The sequence below is a fragment of the Panicum virgatum genome, chromosome 2N, assembly GCF_016808335.1.
Source record: "Panicum virgatum strain AP13 chromosome 2N, P.virgatum_v5, whole genome shotgun sequence".
NCBI lineage: Eukaryota > Viridiplantae > Streptophyta > Magnoliopsida > Poales > Poaceae > Panicum > Panicum virgatum.
In genome coordinates this window covers 3,404,353-3,429,208 of record NC_053146.1, presented here as the reverse complement: position 1 = coordinate 3,429,208, position 24,856 = coordinate 3,404,353, and the positions used below count along the sequence as shown (strand labels likewise).

The 24,856-nt window shown below is 47.1% G+C and overlaps 1 protein-coding gene and 1 pseudogene across 1 annotated transcript; one reads left to right on the top strand and one right to left on the bottom strand.

Annotated features, from left to right (window-relative positions):
* Nucleotides 1-6,613: 6,613 nt before the first annotated feature.
* Nucleotides 6,614-7,721, top strand: LOC120659302 (protein G1-like). The gene has a single exon (XM_039937380.1). It carries the CDS (start codon nucleotides 6,724-6,726, stop codon nucleotides 7,510-7,512), a length of 789 nt encoding a protein of 262 aa, XP_039793314.1. The 5' UTR covers nucleotides 6,614-6,723; the 3' UTR covers nucleotides 7,513-7,721.
* Nucleotides 7,722-9,152: 1,431 nt separating this feature from the next.
* LOC120659301 lies at nucleotides 9,153-24,319 on the bottom strand (annotated as a pseudogene).
* Nucleotides 24,320-24,856: the final 537 nt, after the last annotated feature.

Genomic DNA, 24,856 nt, shown 5'->3' with positions numbered 1-24,856 from the left:
TACAATAGATAATAATAGAATTTTTTTCTTATTTTCCACACTCTCTTGCCTCCTCGACTGCCACCCAGCACGAGTAACCACATTTCTTTTGCCTCCTGTATTGTCTTCTAGCACGAGTAATTATGATTCTCCATGCTGCCTACCATCTACACAAAACAAAACATAGCATGTTTTTTAAAAATTAAAAATTATTTTTTCTACTCCGCAAAATAAAAAATTGATGGATTATATAGTAATCACCTGTGTTGTTTGTAGTTTGTGTTGGATTGGCTGTTTTTTTTGCTGATGCTTTCTTCTTCACAGCTCCTCCTTCTCCTGGTACCTTAGTGCATGTTGCTCTATTATGTTCATGAGAACCACAAGTGCTACATGTTATTTGCTTTTTAGTCCGTACAATCTCCCCATATGGAACCAGCCTTCTACTTTTCTGCATGTTTTTTGGTCTGCCTTTTCTAGGTACAACATCTGGATTCTTTAATAAATCTGTGTCTTTGCCCGAGTCTGGGAAATCCTTTTGCTGCACTATAAGTGTTGGCACTTCATAGTCTGCTGTACTTCTAGTTCCATTACAGATCAATGATGTTGATGTGTGCCTGTCAGTTATTTGACGTGGATATTCATTGTTTGTGTAACTGTCTATCTAACTTGTGAGATTTGTATTCATTTCCTGCCGCGAGTCATTTATGATATTCTCATTTTCTTCTGTGACCGGAATCTTTCTCAATTCAGATTTGATTCTTCGAAGTTCAGCCACCATGTAATTTGTCCTTTCAAGATTCAGGCAACCTTCTGAGGCAACATCAACAAAACATTTTGAAAGTAAGTTATATCTGAGAGTGCAGTTGTTCCCTGTCAGCTCTGTTAGTATAAATGTTGTTGCATTTCTAACTTGTTTCCTCTCAACTGGTCGCCACCTATCTATGAAGTACTTTTCAGGCAATGTGTGCTTGTTCAACTGAATTAGAGTTCTCAGCACGTGGACACACAACAACCCATCTTTCTGAAATTGTACACAGATACATACATAATTCTCTTGTGCCATATCAACCAGAACCAAGTACTTTCTTGGCCTCACCTCATCCTTTGTGTGTTCCCCAGATTTATATATCACATACACCTTGCCTTTTTCCACCTCATCTGCTACATACCTTCCAGTAACCTTCACTAATTGTTGGAACCTGTAGAATATTTCTGTATTGTAGAAGTCTCTGGCCTGTTTTTCAAATGTATATGTTGAGTGCAGCAATGCTACTTCTTGTGCCTTGTTCTTGTCTCTTAGGTTTCCTTTTTCATCCATATTTGCTATAATTCTATCATATTCTTTCACAAATAAAATCAAACTACTAGTTGGCCCCACATTCTCTTTGAATCGAGCATTCATACCTTCATTACGAGATGTTGAACAAATGAATAGGAAGAAGTTGTTCTTGAAGTAAACTGGCAAAATTTTTTTCCTATTTTCATACATCACTCTCAAATACTTCAAGTGATGCACCTTGTGCTCATTTAGCATGTATGCCCAGAACCTTTCGAATTCTTCTTCCGTCAAACTATTAAATATGATATCGTACAAGTCCCTTGCAAATTCTGGATTCTTTGTTAAAACTGCTCCCATTAGGATTTCTGCCTTAGACATGATATGAAATAAGCAGTTTCTGTGTATTGTATCTGGGAATTCCAATGCAATAGCTGCCCTCATCGCTGCATCTTGATCTGTAATGATAGATTTTGGTGCTTTACCCCCCATGCAGGAAAGAAAGGTGCTGAACAACCATCTAAAAGTTGGAATTGTTTCATCGCTCAAGATTGCACCAGCAAGCAAAAGGTTATCTCCATGTCCATTTATACCAAAAAATGGTGCGAATTTCAAGTTATATCTGTTTGTTTCATATGTTGTATCAAAACTTATGACATCACCATAATATTCATAGCATATTCTACTTGTTCCATAAGCCCAAAATATATTTATCACTTTTGAGTCTTCTCCCGTGTCAAATGTGAAAAAGAACATAGGATCTTCCGCTTGTTTCTGCTTCAAAAACTTTACTACCTGTGAGATGTCATTTTCACCACATTCCCTCATCACTCTTGTTCTATAGTTGCTAATATCAGTCTTCACCAAATTTGTGTTTTTCATTCCTCTTAGAAATGATAGGAATGCTAGTATATTCCTGTTGGGCACGTTAACATCTATGAAAGATCTGATCATAGCTTTCTCTTGCTCTGTGAAGAATCTATGAGATCTCAGCAACTTAGCTAGTGCTGGAGCAAGTAGGTTGTGGTTGTGTTCAAGATTCAGTCTAGTAACTATCCAAACACCATTCTTCTTTGTTATTGTCATGCCTGCTTGGCAGTTTGTCTTGTCAATTACTTTGCACCGCCTCTTTCTTGCTGCTGGTACAGGCTCAGCTTCATCATTGTTCATGTGAAGTACCTTTCTTTTCTTTATATCACTGCTTATCTGGACACCTGATTCATGTTGGTTTTTCTTTCCAACATCCTCATGACTGAGATTCCCTCTACGGTTGCACTTGTAAATTCTTCTTGTCACTTCTCCTGTTGCCCCCTTTTCCCTTGAGCTGTATGTACCTGACTTTATTGTTGAAAATCCCACTATCAAGGCATAGTTGCTGTAGAAGGCATGTGCTTCCTCATCAGTTTCAAACTGCATATCAATCCTCGGCACATGGAGACCTTCACCTCCTTCCTAGCTGAGTGATATAGCTGCTGCTTCTACAGTCTCATTGTGTTTAAAAATCTCTATGTCTTCTTCTGTAATGTCATCTTCCATTGCTATTGTGGCTGTTTCAGTATTATGCTCAACATTTGCAATAACAGCATCATTGATTGATATGTATGGTTGCTCATCACCACTAATTTGTTGTGCATTTTCTGTTTCTTCATTTGCTTGCAGATCGTCAAGTTGTTGGCCATTAGCACCGCAAGATTCAACTGATGCTTTATCAGCTACACCACCAACAGCTTTCACTTGATTGATCCCAAGTTGTTCATTCAACATACTGAGGTACTCCAAACCATCATTGCCTGAGTTTATTTCATTGTTAGATGTACCAATCCTCACACCAACATCACAACCTTCTGTATTTGCAGATAAATTGTTTTCCTGATATGGGGCATCATTACTTGTTGTTGTTGTAGCACCATCACACCTGCTTGTTGTTATATACAAGCAACTCTGCATGAACACAAAAGGTCAGTGATTTTTTCCCTTTTAACTTTCTTTGGCTTTGTTTATTTTTCATACTAATTTTTTTTACCTCAAATGAGTAATCAAATCGAGGATCAAGTTTATAAAATTAGCAAGTTTTACATAAGGTCAGTGATTTGATATGGGGCATCAAATCGATTTACAAGTTTTCTTTCATTTCTATTTTCCAATCTTTTTTCACACACCACTAAATGTTGACTTTTATAAAATTAGCACTAATGTGTTTTGTAAGGTATTTTGATTTCATACCTGAGGTGAATAGACGTGTTTATAGCTAGGATCATGAAGTTGTACTGTTGATGCAGGTATAGAAGTCAACCTCTTATCCACACAGGCCATGCTCTTCAGCAATACCTGCAAGTGCATTTTTTCAATCATTTACTGAGGTATACAAACTTCATGCAAAACACTTTCAATTAGACTTGTTTGTTTTTGTTTTTTCATTGTATTTTTATTATAATCAAATGCATACCTCATGCCCAAATAGATGACATGGTGATTCTTGTGAACTTCTAATCTGTTCCATCATAAGTTCTGTATACCCACCCATCATAACTTTGTTTGAGTTGTCCATAGAGTTGCTCGACATCTCTGTCGCCTTTATCTGCTCAATTTGTTTGAATGCCCCATCACCAGCCAGCATGCAAACAAATTATTTCTTATTCAGTTAGGAACAAAACTTTAACAATACATACATAACAATTTTGGAATTTTTTGCATACGCCTATTTGTCAAGAGTTGTAACAAGCCAGTTTGTCAAGAGTTTTTTCAACTACACTGTGCTTTTGAAACCAGAAGTTTGTTTGTTTCAAGAGTTACCATGTCTACAAGTTTTTTTTAGAATCTAGAAATTTGCTTCTCCATGTTTTTTCTTATTTCAGTTAGCATCTAAACTTATGAGCACGTACATAGCAATTTAGTTATTTTGTTGATATGCCTATTTCTGCAAAATATATCTACTCGTTCTTTGTGTGTCTAGTTAGTCAATTCAGATATTTTTTTGAAATTACACTGTGTTTTAATAAGATGTTTCTTGTTTTCAAGAGTTATCATGTCTACAACTTCTTTCTTAGATCTAAAAAATTCCTTTCTCCATGATTCTGATTGGATCTCCTTTTTCTTGTTCCATGTGCAATCTAGGAATGGATCTGGAAGCCAGAAGCAACAAAAAACAAGTGGATCTTAAGGGAGAACATTTTTTTACCTCCATCCCTGCAGCGTGAGGGTTCATGTTGTTGTCTTGTGCCCAAATACGCACCATTCTTTGCCTTCTTTTGCTTTTAGGGAAGGGATCCTCGTCCTCCATGTCCCACACGTGAATTTTGGAAGAAAGAGTTTGGGGATGGGAGGAGGGGCGGTGACGAATAGATTTGTTCTCTCTTTCTTGTTTTTTCTTTTTTTCCTCCTATTTTCTGTTTGTTTTATGTAGGATAACGATCTGACTTGAGACTTATATGGACAGTCATAGGGGGAACAAGCACAGAAGCCTTTTTTTGGGCGGGCTTTCATGAAAATATTTCCCGCCACCCGTCTCCTTTTTCTTGTGTTTTTTCAGGTGTCAATTATGTGCTTTATTTAGCTGGGCCCACAGCCAACAGGCAAAAAACACAAGGCCCACAACCAACAGGCACAAAACGCAAGGCCCACAGCTAATAGGTACAAAAAAAATTCGGCCCACAACCAACAGGTACAAAAAAAAATTGGGCCCACAGCAAACAGGCACAAAAGGCCTATACTGATAACGGGTACAACGAAACACTTGCGGGCCCGCTTTGCTATCCACAGCCAACAGGCACAAAACACAAGGCCCACAGCCAACACGGTAGGAAAATAAGCCCACAGCCTACACGGTAGGAAAACAAGTGATTGATAGATATTTAAATATCAATCAACTAACCAGGAGACATATCCTTTTTGCATATCACAGGTGGCTCCAGATGCCGAGACAGGCCCCATCGTTGCACCACGCTGAACCTCACATCACGAGAGGCCGAGAGTCTGGTTTGGCCCAACCAAACGCGTCCATAGCGTACCAAATTTATATCCACGAAGACACATGCATTTTTTTCAGAGAATACGTAAAAATCCGACCTTTTGCATCATCCGATGACCAATGTATATGGCCTCGTACTCGTACAAAATGGATAAAGGCGCATGCATCTAATAAGTTGTTCAAATCCACGTTGGGGTAAATATAATGAATACTCCCTCTATTCACTTTTGATAGCTATATTTCAAAAACTTAAATGTTCAAAAATGATAGCTATATTTACTATTAGCATGGGTATTGGCAATAAATAGCACTAGTTACAAGGAGTTCCTAGTTAAAACATTGGAGGACCAACAAAAAAGTCTGTGACATTTATTAGATTGATAAGCACACTTGTGGTGTCCTTGGTCATTGTGTCATATGGAAATATATCTATCAAAACTGAATGGAGGGAGTACCATACAGTGGATCTTGATGACATACAAGGGGGGTGTTTAGTTGGTGAAAAAGTTTGGGTTTGGCTACTGTAGCACATTTTGTTATTATTTGACAATTAATGTCCAATTATGAATTAATTAGCATCATTAGATTCATCTCGTAGGAATCAGTTAGGCTATGTAATTAGTTATTTTTTTTCAACTGCATTTAATGTTCTATGCATGTGTCCAAAAATTCGATGTAACAGGTACTGCGCAAACTTTTTTGGAAACTAAACGCAGCCTAAAATGACCAAAAGCCCAAATTAAGCACGGCGCAACAACACGGGCGCACGAACGGATAAGGCGCCACTGCGCATGCGTACGGCGGCGACGCAGGCTGCACGTTAGGGTCGCCGCCGGCGACCGTACGTACACCATCATTCACGCGATCCCAAGCAATGGCGAGGCCGATAGATCCCTGCACACTGACGAGACGCAAGTCTGGTACTGCCAGGAGCACAGGACGAGTACGTCGCCGCCCAGTCTTCTGCCATCGATCGGCCGGCCGGCCAGTTGGTCTGGTCCCACCCATCTCGCCGGCCGATCGGCCAGTCAAATCGAGAGAGGGGGATCAGAGATCCCTGCAGTGCAGAGTAGTGCAGCCTGCCTGGCCTGGTCGACTTGACATGACGGCCGGCCGCGCCGCGCCGCCCGGTCCCGGCCGCCCTGACACTCCTGGCCCTGCCCCCCGGCCCACCCATGTTTCGTCGCCTTGCCGCGGCCGAGCCCCTACGGCCCCGACCGCGCTGCCCCCGCCGGCCGCCGGCCTTTCGTCTCGTGGTCGTGGGGTAATGCAACACGCGGCCGCTGCGCTGTGACTGTGACGCCTCACGGAGCATGCCCTGTCGCGTCTCGCATCTAGCTAGCTAGCTCGGTGGCACACCTGCCTGGCTGCCTGCTGCTGCAGCCGCGTCATCGTCTCCGCTCGGCTGCGTCACTCGCTCACCGAGCTGACGACCACTATATTAAGCCCGCACCACCACCAGATCGATCGTCGTCGGGTGGCGGAGATAGTATAGTAGACGATGTCGTCGGGCGGCGGGGACGGCGCGTCGCCGGCGGGGCGGCCGAGCCGGTACGAGTCGCAGAAGCGGCGGGACTGGCAGACCTTCACGCGGTACCTGGGCGCGCACCGCCCGCCGCTGCAGCTCCGCCGCTGCAGCGGCGCGCACGTGCTCGAGTTCCTCCGCTACCTCGACCGCTTCGGCAAGACGCGGGTGCACGCGCCGCCGTGCCCGGCCTACGGCGGCGGCGGCGGCCGGGCGGCGCCGGACGCGTGCCAGTGCCCGCTGCGCCAGGCGTGGGGCAGCCTCGACGCGCTCGTCGGCCGGCTCCGCGCCGCGTTCGACGAGCGCCACGGCGCCCGCGGGAGCGGGGCGGCGACCGCGCGCCCCGAGAACGCCGGCGACGGCGACGGCGCCAGCGCCAACCCCTTCGCCGCGCGCGCCGTCAGGCTGTACCTGCGCGACGTCCGCGACGCGCAGGCCAGGGCGCGCGGCATCTCCTACAGCAGGAAGAAGAAGAAGCGGAACAAGCAGCCGCAGCAGGGCACCTGCGCGGCCGCCGCCGCCTCCGCAGGCTCCAAGCAGGACGGCGGCGGCGAGGGCGCGCTCCCTCACGCGAACAGCACGGCGTCAATGGCTCCTGCGGTGCCGCTGCCGCATCAGCATTCAAATCCTCCTCCGCCGCCGCCGGCGGCGTACCTCACCGGCGTGCCCTTCGAGTGCTGCGACCACGGCAGCGTCTTTGGAGGACCTACTGCCAACGGTGCGGCTGGCTTCTACCTGCCATTGCTGTTCAACACGTTTGGCTAGCTAGCTAGGGCCTGCATGCTCCATGCCATTGCCTTAGCTCCTCAATCTTCACTTGCTTCCTCTTCTACTTTTGTGTATGCATGTGGCGGCCGAATTGATCTGAACACGTGTTCGTGTACGTGTTATAGGGGGCATTCAAGTGTTGGCGTTTTTATTTGCATTTGGTGTACATTGATTTATCTTTCAAGTGGTTTCTGTATTTGCATTCATCTGTTTGCTTTGACAGTTTTCCAGAAAGCAAGTTGTAGGCTAGAACTAGATGAACCACTTCCAGCTCAAGATCTTGAGCTATATTTGAACTCTAGTTAGCTAAAGATTTCAATGGAAATACAGCCGTGACATAAGAATGGTTGAGGCGTGTAATTTAGAAGCATGCATATAACTATATAAGTATACTTTGAGATATCTTTTATAAAAGAGAAATGATGTAGATGCGGTTCTTAACCTTGTTGAAACGTACCGTCCATATCCAAATTCCCGAAATGCCCATATTATACTTGCATTGACTTATCAATGTCAGATCCCCACAATGACATGCCACATTAGCAATCTTAGAGTATCTTATGTTAGCCGCTTTGAAGTTAGATGACACATTTAACTTATTCAAGGATCGGGTCTATATTTTAAAAGTTTATGTATTTGGATGACATCCATGTCGAGTTTATAATGACGACAGAACTAGTTAACTCAGATATAGATTTATCTATTACATTGGGTTATCTTAGACTATTTTTATAACGACAGCTGCGACTAATTTAGGTACAGATTAGGGTTACCTTAGATTATCTCTTACTCTCTGAAATATAGGATATTGAAGAGTTCAAAATTTGCAGTACTTGAATACAAGTCATTCTAGAAGTTTTGAATAAGTACTAAAGGATATCATTTAATTCTCCTTAGCTACATATTTACCTTCCTTATTCCTTCCTCCGTTGCTTAATCTTAGGAACAATTTCAATCATAGCTGGTAAACTAAGAGCTCTTAGAGGGTACATGCGTCTTTCATTTTCTCACTTAATCTGTTCTAAAATTGCATTTTTTGTTCTCTCCCTTAATCTGTCCTAAAATTGCTAGAATGTCTTATGTTACAGGACAGATGGAGTATATTACAAGATGGAATCTTTAAAATATAAAACAGATCCAACTGCTGGCACTAACACTGCGGCACGCATCGGACGCCCTGAACTGAGAGTTTGGTTGTTGGGCAATTTTCCTAGACATAGCTTATTAAGAGATCATCTAGCTAGTAATGAAATGGATCTCTATCTGAACGTAGACACAGCCCCCCGCTAGGTGCTAGCTAGCTACCTACCAGTACCAGCTCTCGACGTTCTTCTTCTTAAGAAGCCTATCCCGATCATTTCGATGCATGGATTGGTCCAGCCCTAGGACTGGGACCGCACGTAGGTTGTTCTTTTGCGCCAGCTTCGTCCCCAGTGTTGTGTCCTAGACAGTGACCCTGGCTATCGGCCTCGCCTGCATCCGATCTGCTGCCCTACAGTGCCTGCTGCATGCATGCACTGATCGGTAGCAGTAATCGGCCGCCGTCCCTTGTCCATCGTCGCCCGGCACTATACTTTGGCTCTGCAGTACTGCATGGTGCAGTTGGGTAAAGAGGGCATGGAGAAGCAGAGCATTCATCAACCACAATCCATTTCCAATTTATTTCACCAAAAGCACAGCAGCTAGCTGTTCATTTGGAAGTGTTTCGAACGACACTCCACAAAGTTACAACGGTGCCGGGCTTGGCATCTGTGGGCAAGCGAAACCAACAGTTCCTGGAATTGGAACTTCAGCCATCCGCGCGCTCTGGACCGCGGCCAATGCAGGTCACTGCATCAGAAATTCAGAACGCCTTCTTCTCGTAAGAAACAAGACCGTGGATCCCTCCTTCGACCTGGGCAGCTCCGGTTCTTACCTGAATTTATTCAAGGATCAGTAACCGTGCATTTCAATTCAGACATATATGTTCGAAACTGGTAGGATATGCTTGAAAAGTCATGAGACACACCCACTGTAATTTGACTCTAGCCCATAACGTCTTGTTCTGCACTCTATTCACCGTGTTCACTACAGTGAATCCCTCTCCTATCCCTCCAACTCCAGCCTCCAGCCACCAGCCAGGTAACAGTATTTTTCTCTCACACCACTCCAGCTCCAGCCTCCAGCTCCAGCCTGCCGAACACGGTGATTGTTTGGACAAGAACAGTTTCCAATCGTGCCACAATGTAATTTATTAGTGATAGGCGTACATAAAGAAGGTACAGAATTACTGACGCTGTTAATTAAAGGGGGGATTTTTATTTCAATGATGACAATGTGCCTATTATTATTTTGCCTGGACCTGGATGAATGCTAGTTGTATTGTATATCAATGAAAGATTCTGGCGTTCTTAGACGATGAGTTCCCAAATTCACAATAAAAGTGCAAACTCTGAATGCATCATCGATGAGAATATTGTTTTTCATAGTTTATGGCATCATCTGATGTGCATACCTCTAGTCGAAGAGATTCCGATCGTAAGAGATTCCGATCGTAAGAGATCATGGGCTGACTTCAAGGACGATGCACCCAGGTCCTGGAATCCTTGCTTGACCGCTTGCATCGTATAAGGAATGAACCTCAATACAGAGCCCTTGTCTGCAACTGCTCCAACAACTCCTTGAGCAACCTTAAGCTTAAGGTGTCGCCAAGGTATCTAACATCACTCCCCTTTGTCATAGCTTCAAGAGAACCCATGCCTCTGTATTTTTTGACACGATGCCCATCCTTGGAGCAAAGATTTAAAAAGAAGCAGACTTAGTTTTGAGTTACATATACATATATTATGGTAGAAGGTAAAGTTCAATTACATTTCACTTAAAAATTAGGAACTTTTAAGAAGATTCCTAAGATACATAATACAGTCAAAAATACCTGGCGGTGTTGCTAGACTCCTAGAAATAAAAGTTGGTTATGAATAAAATAAAATAAAATAAAATAGAAGAATGTACAACACAACTTTTTTTATCCTTGAATAATATACCAAGCTTCAAATAAATGATCTAAGTTCTGAATAGTTTAATTAAGCCATCTAGACCCACTCACGCAATCAAAAGGTTCATGTACAACACAACTATTTTTTTTATGATGCAAAGGTTTCAACTTTACAAGCTAACCACTAACTAGATGCTGTCTTCTGCTTAAAAGAAAATCCAACAATCCATGGGCATAGAGCCTATGCTATTAGTTAAACAAAAAACGTTCTCCAAATGTATTTCAAAAAGGGAAATAGTAAGCACAAGAATCTGGTATATCCATAGGGAAATAGGTCATCTTGATTTATTGTATTGTATCTTTACCAGAACCAACATATCGAAATTGCTACTTAAAAATGGATACATTCAGAAAGATATTTTTGTTATAAGACAAGATACAAGAAAGCATGAGGAACACATCCATCTGTAATTAGTATTATTAGCTGTACTCTGCAGACAGTATATGCCAAAATCCCGGATTGATAAATCTTACCACGCCAAACTTTGCAGTATCATAAGAATACTTTTCTGCTACAGTTTCATGTACAAAATAAGCAGAAACTGGGAAAGCAAGTGATAGTATTTGCTCTGTATTATGCTCTATTTCTAGAGCACACCAACCATTTACAACAATCTTCAGTTAATTATCCACTGCCACCACTTATGTAGTAACTATAGAAGGATCTCTTTTAAAAGCACTACCCACAAAGTGGCTTGAACAAAAAAGAAAGCATGCTGTTCTAAAAAGTGATACTCATTGCTGATTGCTCAATTACTATATGTGCTTACAGAAAAAGAAAAGTAAACTGAAAAGAACTAACGAATGACATAAGTCATAATAATCCTGTACCTTGTATTTATAAACACCAGGGGCTTCTAGACTTCCAGCTAGGAAACTACCCATCATAATAGTAGATGCCCCTAGGCTCAGAGCCTTCACAATATGCCCAGAGTTTGAAATTCCACCATCGGCAATAACCGGCACATCATGATCCTTGGCATATGATGCGACTTTGTAAACAGCAGTAGCCTATCACAAATTGAGGGATCGGAACTGGCGACCAAAGGAGGGTGAATGGGAGCCGATCAAAATTTCTTCCAAAATTCAAACCATCGGCCTATATCCCGAAAATCACCCAAGCCCTCGAGCGTTCTGACCAAAGTTTGGAATAGCTATGAAAAAACTAAACCAACACAAAAAGCCTCGAACGTGCGAGCGAAACCACGAAGCAAATCGGAAGCGGATCGGGAAAACAACAGACCTCTCTGCCTGGACCGGTCTGACCGGTGCACTGGGCCGGTCTGACCGGTCTTGTCTGTCCAAAGGCGAGCAGACCGGTCTGACCGGTCTTGCCTACCGGTCTGACCGGTGGCACCCAGAAAACCCCGAAAACTTGGATCCAAATGGTGAATCTCGACCAAACGACCACGGAATTCGATGAAACTTGGGGGATAGCTTCGCCCCTACCCCGTGAACATATCTTCAAGAGATCTCGTCCTAAAGATCATCATAACACGAGAAATTCGAGATGAGATCAAAAGGGATGGGGATTTCTCGAGAACTCAAGAAATCCAATTCGAAAGAGCTCGTGATTCCAGAGGGTTTGGGATAGAACTAGAAGCACGGGAATCACAACAAAGAGATCATAGAATCCTCGCAATCTTGTGCACCAAAAACGAAATCAAAATCCATCACACAAGGGCACAAAAACGAGGGGATTGAATTGATTCAAAAAGCCCAGAGGGCACGAGGAGGATAGGGCCTCCTTTCCCAATCAAATCCAACACAAAGTCTCACAAATCCATGGACTAATTCTACTCTAAAGAGAAGAACGGGGGGAGAGAGACACAGGGGTGGCGGCCTGGGAGAAAGAGCAATTCACGGACGAGCTACAAAAGCCACACCACCTAATACAAGTGAAGGGGTATTTATACCCGCGGAGACCGGTCATACCGGTTCCATGGACCGGTCAGACCGGTGCCAGGGACCGGTCAGACCGGTGCCAGGGACCGGTCAGACCGGTTGGTCTGCAGTATCCCCCTGTACACGATCCCATCTGACGGCTGAGGTTCTTTCTTCGAAACGAAGTCTTCTCCATGATGCCGCCATCTTGATGAAGATCTGGTCCACGGTTTTGGAGGGTCCGCGAAACCCGGGTAGGTGGCCGGTTTTGAGAAAACCGCCAAAACCTCACGCGCGGGAAGATTCCCGCCTCCACGCCGTGGCCCTAGACGCCGTTCCCGCCTTGGCCTTTTGATGGCCCTAGACGCCGCCCGACGCCCGTCACTTCCTCGCCCGCAGCGAGGCCCTAGACGCCGTCGACGCCCGTCGCCTCCGCCAGTCCCGAGACCGACGCCCGTGCCTCCACGACTTGGTGTCTTCAACCGCCGTCCGCCTCCTTGGTTTTGTGGCGCAAACCAAGAAACCCGCCTTCAGTCGCCGCTTTCGCCCTCGATCCAGGAATGGACGCCACAGCTGCCGCCCGGCCCGAGCTCCTCCACGGCAACTCTCCGTCGACACTCGACGCCCGTGTACCTGCAATCCAAAGACCAAGCGCACGATCACACCGCACGGTTGACAATTCACTCATCACAGGCAGGATAGAGTACTCTCATTCCTCAATCTCCCCCTTGATGAGTGCATTGTCAACACACCACCTGAAAACAGAGAAGTGATAAAAAGAGAAGCAAGAAAGTGAAGAACTCAAGCAAGTGACAAAAAGCTTAGAAAGTCAAGAATAGTCACTTACTCAAGCACAAATTGATTCCCTAAGACAAGGGCAACGGTTCGACGCAATCGATCAAAAGCCAAAACATGACTCCTCAAAGACAGAGGTAACACTCGACGCAGTCATGTTGGAAGTGGAAGGAAAACAAAGAAAACCAGGAGCCAGAAACAAAGCAAACACTCCCAAACCAAAGCTTTTCCCTCTCACAAGTGCCACTCTCCCAAAAAGATGCACTCTCAAAGCACTCAAGTTTTTCAAAAATCAAACGAGTCTCCCCCTTGTTTGATCACTTCTCCCAAAATTCTCCCCCTTGTTTGATCGCTTCTCCCAAAATTCTCCCCCTTGCTGGCACATGCACACATCAAGTCTAAAAAGACCTAAAGCTCCCCCTGAAGCTGAAACTCCCCCTGAACAGATGCTATGCAATGAATGCAATGCAGGAGGTGTAAGTGAAAGCATTCAGGGATACAATGATATGAGCAACATCTAGTCACAAGCACGTGTGTATCCATAAACAAGACCTGCATCTAGCTCAACAGGGTATATCTAATCAGTCTAGAGCTAGGCAAGTTCAGTTTAGGAGAAATAAAAGCATCACCCATGATCTAGCACTAACAAGTAGGAAATGGAAAGCAGTGCTAAACATACTCATACAGGTGAGCCAAACCAGCCAAAAGCATGTTGCAAACAATCATTTTTTTCGATCAAATTTATATCAAGAAATTCAGAATGCCAGGGGTTGAAAGCTTGTCATGCTTCACTTAGCAACGAGGCCAAGCCTATGCCAAAGACAATCAGAAGCTTAAGGTACTCATTTCAGTCATGCACAGCCTTGCCCGGGTTCTCACAAGTGCAAGGTGAGCCGTCCCGAAAGCTCGATCAGTGCGACAAGTAATCCCACCTAGATCTTTTCAATCCATTTCAAGAACAGTTCAAGCAATTTTATCAGATTTACATCATTTCAAGTATGAATTGCTGAATGAAAGGCTATACTAGCATGAATAAGATAGCAAAGAATATCAACACGCCCTAACATGCTAGTAGACAAAACATGGTGATCATGTTTTCAGATTTTCAAATCAAAATAGCTTAACTCAGATGATGTCATATACACAGTGGAGCAAGCTATACATGATCAAATTTATCAACTCACACTGGCAGGCACTAGAAGATCATAGCAATGTATACAAGAATGCTAGTGCAAGTGAGACAATGCAAAATGCAAACATGTACAATGCATATGCACAATGTAACTACCAAACCTAGAAAACAAAGAGAAGCAAATAAAATCTACAGAGCTCACCAAAGAAAAGTCAGCAATCAAAATGGGTAACAAACCCCAAGCTCCCCTCGCAAGCGAGCAAAGGTGTCCTGCTCAAGCGGTTTGATGAGAATATCTGCGGTTTGCCTCTCTGAAGGGACATGGACTAAGTCTATGTGGCCTCTCTCATGGTTATCTCACAGGAAATGGAACCGGATATCTATGTGTTTGGTTCTGGAGTGTAGGACAGAGTTCTTTGCAATGCTAATGGCTGACATGTTGTCTACAAAGATGGGAACCCTACCAAAACTCAATCTATAATCCTGCAAGGTTTGCTTCATCCAAAGGATCTAGGAGCAGCAGCTAGCAGCGGCAATGTACTCAGCTTCTGTGGAAGAAAGCGCTACGCTAGCCTTCTTGCGAGAGGACCAAGACACCAAAGATGTACCGAGAAATTGACAAGTGCCGGAAGTCGACTTGCGATCCAACCGACACCCACCGAAATCGGCATCAAAAAAACCCACCAAGACCAGAGAAGAATCCGCAGAATACCAAAGACCAAATTCAGGGGTGAATTTCAGATACCTAAAGATGCGTTTCACCACCTGCCAGTGGGAGGTGCGCGGCGAAGCCTGATACCGCGCGCAGAGGCAGACGCCGAACTGGATGTCCGGTCGCGTCGCCGTCAGGTACAGGAGAGAGCCGATCATGCTCCTGTACTCCTTCTGGTCCACCACCTCGCTGTCCAAGTCCTCATCAAGCGCCGTAGATGTGCTGATCGGAGTCGGCTGAGGAGACAAGTCACTCATGTCGAACTTCCGCAGCAAGTCTCTAGTGTACTTGGCTTGATGGACAAAGTGCCCTGAGGAGTTTGCTTGATCTGCAGCCCGAGGAAGAACTGCAACTCACCTATTATGCTCATCTCGAACTCCCTGGACATCTGCTCAGAAAACTTGGAGACAAGAGCGTGAGAAGAGCCACCAAAGATAATATCATCCACGTATATCTGAACTAATAGAAAGTCAGTGCCAGAACGCATGAGGAACAAAGTTTTATCCACACATCCCATTTTAAAGCCCTGAGCCAGCAAAAAGGTTTTCAATCTATCATACCAGGCTCTAGGTGCCTGTTTCAAACCGTAAAGAGCTTTCTGAAGTTTGTAAACACGGTTTGGAAACTTAGGATTTTCGAAACCAGGGGGTTGTTTCACATAAACCTCTTCTTCGATGAAACCATTTAAGAATGCAGATTTAACATCCATTTGGAAAACTTTAAAACCCTTGGAAGCAGCAATTGCAAGAAAGATTCGAATAGCTTCCAAACGAGCGACAGGGGCAAAAGTCTCCTCAAAATCAATACCCTCTTTTTGGCAAAACCCCTGGGCAACAAGACGAGCCTTATTTCGAACAAGCAACCCATCCTCACCCTGCTTGTTTTTGAAAACCCACTTCGTTCCGATGGGATTACAAGTAGGTGGAGGCTCGACCAAAACTCAAACTTGGTTTCTTTCAAAATTTTCAAGTTCCTCATGCATGGCATTGACCCAATTGGAATCAGAAAGAGCGTGCCCAATATCTTTGGGCTCAAAAGAGGCAACAAACGCTGAATGAGCAAACCCAGCGATACTTGTTACCTTGGACCTGGTGACTCGCTCGTTGAGATCACCTAGCATCTGTTGAGGTGGATGGCGACGCTGAATGTGTCGCGGTGCTTCCCGTGTCGAAGTCGCCTCCTCCTCAACCAAAGCTGGTGTCTCCTCAGGTGCAGCTGATGAGGCCTGAGTCACCTCCTCGATCGGCCCCCGTGAAGTAGACGTAGTCGGATCGGGGCCGTCATCATCGTCCGAGCTTGTGGCAGAGGCAACTGGGTCCACAGCACGCGTGGTAGCCTCAGTCTCACCCTCCGCAGCTTCTTCCTCCTCATCTTCAAAGATGGAGGTGCCGAGCTCATCATCTCCTGCAACTTCAAAGACAGAAGAATTGCACGGTGCAGTCTCGTCGAAAGTGACTTCACAAGTCTCTCTGACGATGTTAGTATCAATAATCAGCACACGGTACGCTCTAGAGTGAGAAGCATAACCGAGAAAAATGCCGTCAGACGAGCGAGACTCAAACTTATCAAGATTTCCATCTTTCAGCACAAAGCACCGGCAACCGAAAACTCTGAGATGGTCAACACGGGGCTGGCGTCCAAACCGCAACTCATAAGAAGTCCTGTGCATGAAAGCACGCAAGAAAATGCGGTTGGACACGTAACAGGCGGTGTTAACCGCCTCAGCCCAGTATTTACGAGGAGTCCTATGCTCATCGAGCATCGTCCTCGCCATCTCAACCAGCGTCCGATTCTTCCGCTCTACGACTCCATTCTGCTGTGGAGTGTAGGGAGAAGAATACTGGTGTTCAAGCCCTTGATCACTGCAAAAGGCGTCAAAACGAGCTTTTTGAATTCTGTGCCATTATCACTGCGAATCGCTCGCATGGCCTGGGTAGCTCATTTTTCAACCTCAAGATCAAGTCTCGAACAAACTCGAAAGCCTCATCCTTAGTTCTCATGAAAAAGACCCAAGAATAGCGAGAAAAGTCGTCCACGATCACAAGAACGTACCACTTCCCACCAACAGACATCACCCTAGAAGGACCAACTGTGTCCATGTGTAGCAACTCTCCAGGGTGAGCGGTCAACACCTGATTAACAGGTGGATGTGAAGTAGCAATCATCTTCCCATGGCGACACGGATGGCACACAAGGTCCTTTTCAAATTTTAATTTGGGCAATCCTCGGATCAGGCCAAGTGAGCTAAGTCTCGACAACAGATCGAAGCTCAAATGTCCAAGTCTCCTATGCCACTTCCACAAATCAGAAAAAGGACCAGCCAACAAGCAGCGAGAAGGACCAAGAGGAGTTCCAGAGAAGTCAACCAAGAAAACCCGATCGCGAGGTGTAATCCGGCAAATCAAATCTCCTCTAGAATCGAGAACACGCGAACAGCCCTCCTTGAAGCGAACCTCAAACCCCTCATCAAGAAGTTGCGAAACAGAAAGCAAATTGAACCCAAGGTTCGAAACCAAAGCAATCTCTCTCAGGGTAAAGCGATCAGAAACTTGAACAGCGCCAAGTCCACGTACCTTTCCTCTTCCATTATCCCCGAACACAATGTACTCCTTTGAGCGCATCGGGGTGAGGCTGGAGAACCATTTGTCATTTCCAGTCATGTGGCGCGAACAACCGGAGTCCATGATCCACCTGTTCTCCAAGTCTCCGACCTACATATCAGTAGTGAGACAAAGGGTGAGCAAATGTCTCAACACTGGGGTTAGCAAAGTGAGAAGTAATCCAGTGTCGAGCCATTTGCTCTACAGAAGGGTTAGCAAAACCAGGCAAAGAGTATCCCCTGTCTCGTCTACCGTGTGACTGACGAACTCCACCGCGAGGAAAGCGTGGAGCCTCAAAACCTCCTCCAAAGCCTCGGTCCCGTGGTCCATAGCCGTACTGAAAATGACCAGGAGCACGACCGGCAAAGCGACCACCCGCTGGAGCATGGTAACCACCACCGTCTCCCTGACCTCCACCTACACGGCATGCCCTAGCATCTTGCCTACCACCACGCCGAGAAGGACCATGCACCCGAGCAGAGTACATGTCCGCGTTCTGTCTCTCCTGCTCTCGCCTCACAACCCGCTTCCTCCTAAAGCAAAACTCCTCCAGGTGACCTTCCCTGTCACAGAACTCGCAGTGGTACCTCACCTCACGCTTGGGAGGTGGAGGCCTAGCCTGCGGACGGGGAGGAGCAGCCCCCTTCTTCTAGACAACCTGAGCGGTGGCAGCAGGGAGCGTGTCGAGGGGATTCTTCAGCTCATTGGGCTTTGGAACCCAAACCTGCTTCTGCGGAGGTGCTTTCGGTGGTTCTTTAAGCACACCATCCGCTGGGTCAACAAGCGTAGGCTGCGTGCTCGTGCTAGCAGTGTTTCCAGCAGCCTTGCCAATCTTACCATACAACCTGTCAAAGTCTGACTTCGTGTAGGTGTAACCGACCCCAAACCCATCACCACGCTTGAACTGCTTGATCATCATGCCCAACTGCGGCTCACTAGCAGAAACCCAACTAAGAATCGCCCTAAGATAGGTATTCTCATTCTCTAAGTTGACTTTCTCTACCGCAAGACTATCTAAATCAGCAATCAAACCAGGGTAAACAGAGCAGTCAATAGGTGGGCTAGACTCTACGATCTTAGTCTTTCCAAAAGACTTGATCAAAGCGTTCTTCTCATCTAGCTCCGACCTAAACGTGGGACAAAGCTTACAAGCACCAAGCAAATCTGGCCTAGACTTCATCTCCTCTAGCTCGCACACAACAGTAGCAAACTTGGACTGCAACGAAGCTAGATTGGACTTAAAGATAGGACATTCATTGCATTCAAGCACATCACTAACAATTGGAGCGTCCTTAACCAGTTCTAATTCATGCTTGGCCTTAGCGAGCTCATGAGACATGTCAGAAAGCGAAGTCTTAGTAACATCTAAGTTCGCGATGTTCTCATCATGCTTGGCACGGAGAGCAACAAGATCATTCATGTGAGATATGCAGTCAGCGCACTCATCCTCACTAGATTTCTCCCTAGCACAAGCCAGCTCAGCCCTAAGCTTTCTACGCTCTCTAGCTGCTTCCTTAAGCAGCCTTTTCTGGTTGTCGAGAGCGGCGTACAACTCCCTAACCTCTGTATCTAGCAGGTCAATCGTGGAGTTTACCTCTGAATCACTCTCGGATCCAGGAGAAGAGTCGGCGTGCGTCGGTGTAGCATGTCCTGGTGCAGAAGCTCTTGCACCGACCGGCCGCCAAGCAAAGGCCGATGAAGCCGGTGGCTTCCTTGTCCCGCTTCTTCTTCTTCATGTCGTCGTCATCGGAGGTCGGTGAAGAAGAGCGGTCGGTGTCGGAGCTCTTGTCGAGGTCGTTGAGCTGCGCCAGGAAGGCCTTCTCCCGCTTCTTGGCCTTGTACTGGAAGCGCTTCTTGAGCGACTCCTTGTCAAAGCGACCTCCCCGGTCACGACTGCGGTTCTTGTGGCACCGACGCTCCTTGTTGGAGCCTCCCTCATCACGGTCGCGGTGGCGGTAGTAGTCGAAGTGGTTGTTCTGGCCACCGCCGGACTTCTTGTGGCAATCATAGATGAAGTGGTTCAAATCGCCGCAGTTGTAGCACCCGGGATTCTTCTTCCTCTGCCTGTTGTGGTAGACGCGCTGGAACTTGCTGATGAGGAGGCACAAGTCGTCGTCGCCTAGCGTCTCCAGCTGTTCATCTGAAACAGAAGGCAAAGAGGTAAGAGAAAAGCCAAGAGCAGAGTTAGCGTTAGAGCTCGATCCACCTGGGCCAGTCACAAGAGCGATGCTCTTGGAAGGAGGGGCACCATTGAGCTTGGCTCGTGTCTGGTTATCCACCTCTGTGGTCTTGAGCTTGCTGAAAAGCTCGTTCACCGTCAGAGTCTCATAGCCAGTAGACTCAATGATGGTGTTCACCTTGAGATCCCACATAGAGCGGTCAAGTGCGTAGAGCAACTTGAGGGCCTTCTCGTGCTCCGTGTACTCAAGGGCATCAGCAGATCTGTTCGCATTGACTTTGTTCACAATCGACTGATAACGACTGAACATCAAGTCAATGCTCTCACCCGGCTCTTGTGTGAAGTTCTCGCACTCACGCCGGTGAGTCTCGAACAGTCTGGCCTTGACCTGAGGTGTGCCCTCGTGGTAGTTCTCAAGGCACGTCCAAATCTTGTGGGCTTCCTGAAAACCCTGGACACGTGAGAACTCTGCACAAGAAACGCCAGCGAACAGGGCATTGACAGCCCTGGCATTAGCCTCGTGCTCAGTCACTTGAAGAGGAGTGACCCGAGCGGCAAGCACCACGTAAGCCTAGTTCTTGGTAATATCCCAGACCTCGGCTCCCATGCTCTGCAGGAAGGCTCTCATGCAAACCTTCCAGTAGGCATAGTCCTCGCCGGAAAACACCGGGATCTTCCCAAGACTCGTCATGGTCGCCAAGTGGTTTTCGAACCGGTTAAGGTACTGAAAATCTCAACCAAGCTCTGATACCAAATGAGGGACCGGAACAGGCGACCAGAGGGGGGGTGAATGGGAGCCGATCAAAATTTCTTCCGAAATTCAAACCGTCGGCCTATATCCCGAAAATCACCCAAGCCCTCAAGCGTTCTGACCAAAGTTTGGAATAGCTATGGAAAAGCTAAACCAATACAAAAAGCCTCGAACGTGCGAGCGAAACTACGAAGCAAATCGAAAGCGAATCGGGAAAACAGCAGACCTCTCTGCCTGGACCGGTCTGACCGGTGCACTGGACCGGTCTGACCGGTCTTGTCTGTCCAAAGGCGAGCAGACCGGTCTGATCGGTCTTGTCTACCGGTCTGACCGGTGGCACCCAGAAAACTCCGAAAACTTGGATCCAAATGGTGAATCTCGACCAAACGACCACGGAATTCGATGAAACTTGGGGGATAGCTTCGCCCCTACCCCGTGAACATATCTTCAAGAGATCTCGTCCTAAAGATCATCATAACACGAGAAATTCGGGATGAGATCAAAAGGGATGGGGATTTCTCGAGAACTCAAGAAATCCAATTCGAAAGAGCTCATGATTCCAGAGGGTTTGGGATAGAACTAGAAGCACGGGAATCACAACAAAGAGATCATAGAATCCTCGCAATCTTGTGCACCAAAAACAAAATCAAAATCCATCACACAAGGGCACAAAAACGAGGGGATTGAATTGATTCAAAAAGCCCAGAGGGCACGAGGAGGATAGGGCCTCCTTTCCCAATCAAATCCAACACAAAGTCTCACAAATCCATGGACTAATTCTACTCTAAAGAGAAGAACGGGGGGAGAGAGACACAGGGGTGGCGGCCTGGGAGAAAGAGCAATTCACGGACGAGCTACAAAAGCCACACCACCTAATACAAGTGAAGGGGTATTTATACCCGCGGAGACCGGTCATACCGGTTCCATGGACCGGTCAGACCGGTTGATCTGCAGTACCCCCTGTACACGATCCCATCTGACGGCTGAGGTTCTTTCTTCGAAACGAAGTCTTCTCCATGATGCCGCCATCTTGATGAAGATCTGGTCCGCGGTTTTGGAGGGTCCGCGAAACCCGGGTAGGTGGCCGGTTTTGAGAAAACAGCAAAAACCTCACGCGCGGAAAGATTCCCGCCTCCACGCCGTGGCCCTAGACGTTGTTCCCGCCTCGGCCTTCTGACGGCCCTAGACACCGCCCGACGCCCGTCACCTTCTCGCCCGCAGCGAGGCCCTAGACGCCGTTGACGCCCGTCGCCTCCGCCAGTCCCGAGACCGACGCCCGTGCCTCCACGACTTGGCGTCTTCAACCGCCGTCAGCCTCCTTGGTTTTGTGGCGCAAACCAAGAAACCCGCCTTCAGTCGCTGCTTGCGCCCTCGATCCAGGAATGGACGCCACAGCTGCCGCCCGGCCCGAGCTCCACCACGGCAACTCTCCGTCGACACTCGACGGCCGTGTACCTGCAATCTAAAGACCAAGCGCACGATCACACCGCACGGTTGACGATTCACTCATCACAGGCAGGATAGAGTACTCTCGTTCCTCACAAATAATAGAGAAAAATAAGCCACATGACCATAGTGGAACTCAAGCTGCAAAGGAAAGGGGTGACAAAGTATAGGAGGATAAAAATGTGGTCCTACCACTATGCATGGATTGGTAAATTAATGTAAAAACACACCGTATGTTGCGCTGTAATTTATAATTGCATCCACTACTAAAGCAACAACATATATACTTTGTAGAAAGCACTTGTTATGATATGAACACAGTGCGCGATTATTGACGAAGAATATCATGTTGCTCCTTTCAGAAAAAATAATGAAAGCATATGACATAAAAGCATTCTTGTAACCAATTCCGAATGTAGCTTTTCAGGAGACTGAAATATAGAACTATGAAACCGGAAAGGGGTCGGTTCCCCAGAAATTAGAATTTAGAAGTGTTCATCCTCAGAGAAGGGGTTGCGAGGCTACACTGGCTCTGCTTCTACTTTGTCCAGTGTGTTGATTTATCACGACTAATTGTTGACGTTTCAATTAGGTTAAAAACTTGTTCTCCCTAACATCATCAGGACTTTCATATGCCAATCACAAATGTAGCACCACAATTCACATACCCTCCTAATTTCAGCTTAGATATGAACAATACTCTTTAGTCTTTACTGTGCTCAATGAATTAACTCAACTAGAACAGCAAACAAATTCATGTAAACTAAGACCGTCCACAGTGGAGGGAGCAAATGGAGGAGCAAATACACTATTTGACACTGTAGATGCACTGTTTGGCACTGTAGACAGAGAGGACGTGGGAAACGAGAAGGGAGCAAATTTGCTCTTGCTCCCTCGCTGTGGTCAGTCTAAATATCGTACTGAGAAAAAGCAAGCATACCTGCCCTCTGCCTACAGCACAAACCTCCTGCGTCGTGCAAATCGATCCAGAGCCCATCCCCACCCGCAACCCATCCGCGCCGGCGCCGATCAAATTCTCAGCCTGCGCAATGGTCCCCACGTTTCCACCGATCAAATCCACCGCAGGGTACATCCTCTTGGCGTACTTGCTCATGTCGAGCTGGTAAACAGAGTTCCCCTGCGAGCTGTCGATGACTATGGCGTTGGCCCCTTCCTTGACCAGCAGCTCGAGCCTGCGCTTGTCCTCCTCCCGCGTCCCAATCGCCGCCGCGACGACGAACCTCCCGTCCGCCCCGAGCGACGGCTTGCCCAGCTTCGGGTAGCTCCGGATGCGCTCGACGTCCTGCGCGGTGATGAGGTCGACCACCTCGCCGTCGCCGTCGTCGGAGACGAGGGGCGCCAAGTCCAGGCCCTCGTCGGCGAGAAAGGCGGCGGCGGCTTGCTCGAAATCGAAGGCGGCAGACGCCGTCCGGGGCGCGGGGGTCATGTACTCGGACACGGGGACGCCGGGTTTGCGGTCGGCGGCGGCGGCGGCGGCGACGCCGAGGAGGCGGGAGAGCGCGTCCCCGCGCTCGGTGACGAGGGCGTACGCGCAGCCGGCGAAGTCGGCGGCGCAGGGCGGACGAGGGGGCGAGGAACGGGGTCCCCGAGACGAAGGGGACGCGGCGTGCCTTGGCGGCGCGGAGGATGGAGGCCTGGGTCGCCGGGTCGGCGTTGCTGTGGACGACAGCGGCGCCGCCGACGAAGGCCATGGCGGCGGCCATGGGCGCCTCGGAGACGGTGTCCATGGGCGAGGCGCAAGGTTTTATATAGCCGGCTATAACTTCCGCTATAGACCGTTATAGCTTCTAGAGAGGGCGACCGTTATGGCATTTAGTCCGCTAAAACCGGTTATAGCCTGCTAAATTCCGGCTATAACCCGCTAAATGCTGTAACGGCAGCTTTGCCGCTAAACATCTTAGCCGGCGATTTAAAACCTTGGCGAGGCGACGCAGGGGACCGCGAGCGGCACGCGGCGGGAGAGGCGGGTGGAGAGGTCGACGGCGTCGGCGGGGAAGTGGATGTAGCCCGGGAGGACGATCACGTCGTCGTAGGTGTAGGAGACGCCCTGCGAGAACAGACGCGCCGCCGAGAAGCCGTCGGCGGCGGCGAGGCCGCCGGCGCTGGCCATCATGTCGGGGGTTCGGGTTTTCGCAGGATTTCGACGGTTTGAGATGGATAGGGCGGCGCCTCTCCGGCCGGCGGAGTTGAGCGGCGCGGCCGAATGGCAATGGCAACAGAGAGATCGAGCAAGCTCATTCATCATTTATAGGAGAGTGCGCGAAGCGATGATCGGGGAGGATATGTTATTGTAATTTGTCATTTATCAAGCATTGTAATTTGTTCTTGTAAATAAATGGCAAGATGATCGAAAACTTGCATGAAATGTGTCATTTACTATAAAAGTATAATACCAAGAGGGAAGGCACTCGAGGAGAAATTTTAAAATTTGGGTCTCAATTCGCAAGTCTTTCAGAATTTAACACCCTAACCTACATGTCAATGACACCATTTTACACTGGCGTAGGTGCTTTATTTCATTTATTAGATGAGCTGATGGAGCAACAACAATTATTCCTCGGTGATGAATGTCGGCTGCTTGGAGGATTCCTTTTCTCTTGTCATTTTTAAGTGTTTTTTTTTTGGCAAAGATCATGTGATACAGCATAATCTTAGTATATAGCTAGCGCCTTCCACAAATTTGCATCAGATTTGGGAGTTTCCTTTACTATGGCGTCAGATTTTTCCCAACGTTTGTTGGTTGTAGCCTAGGTCCCAAAATGCAAATTTGAACTGCTGTTTTGCGGA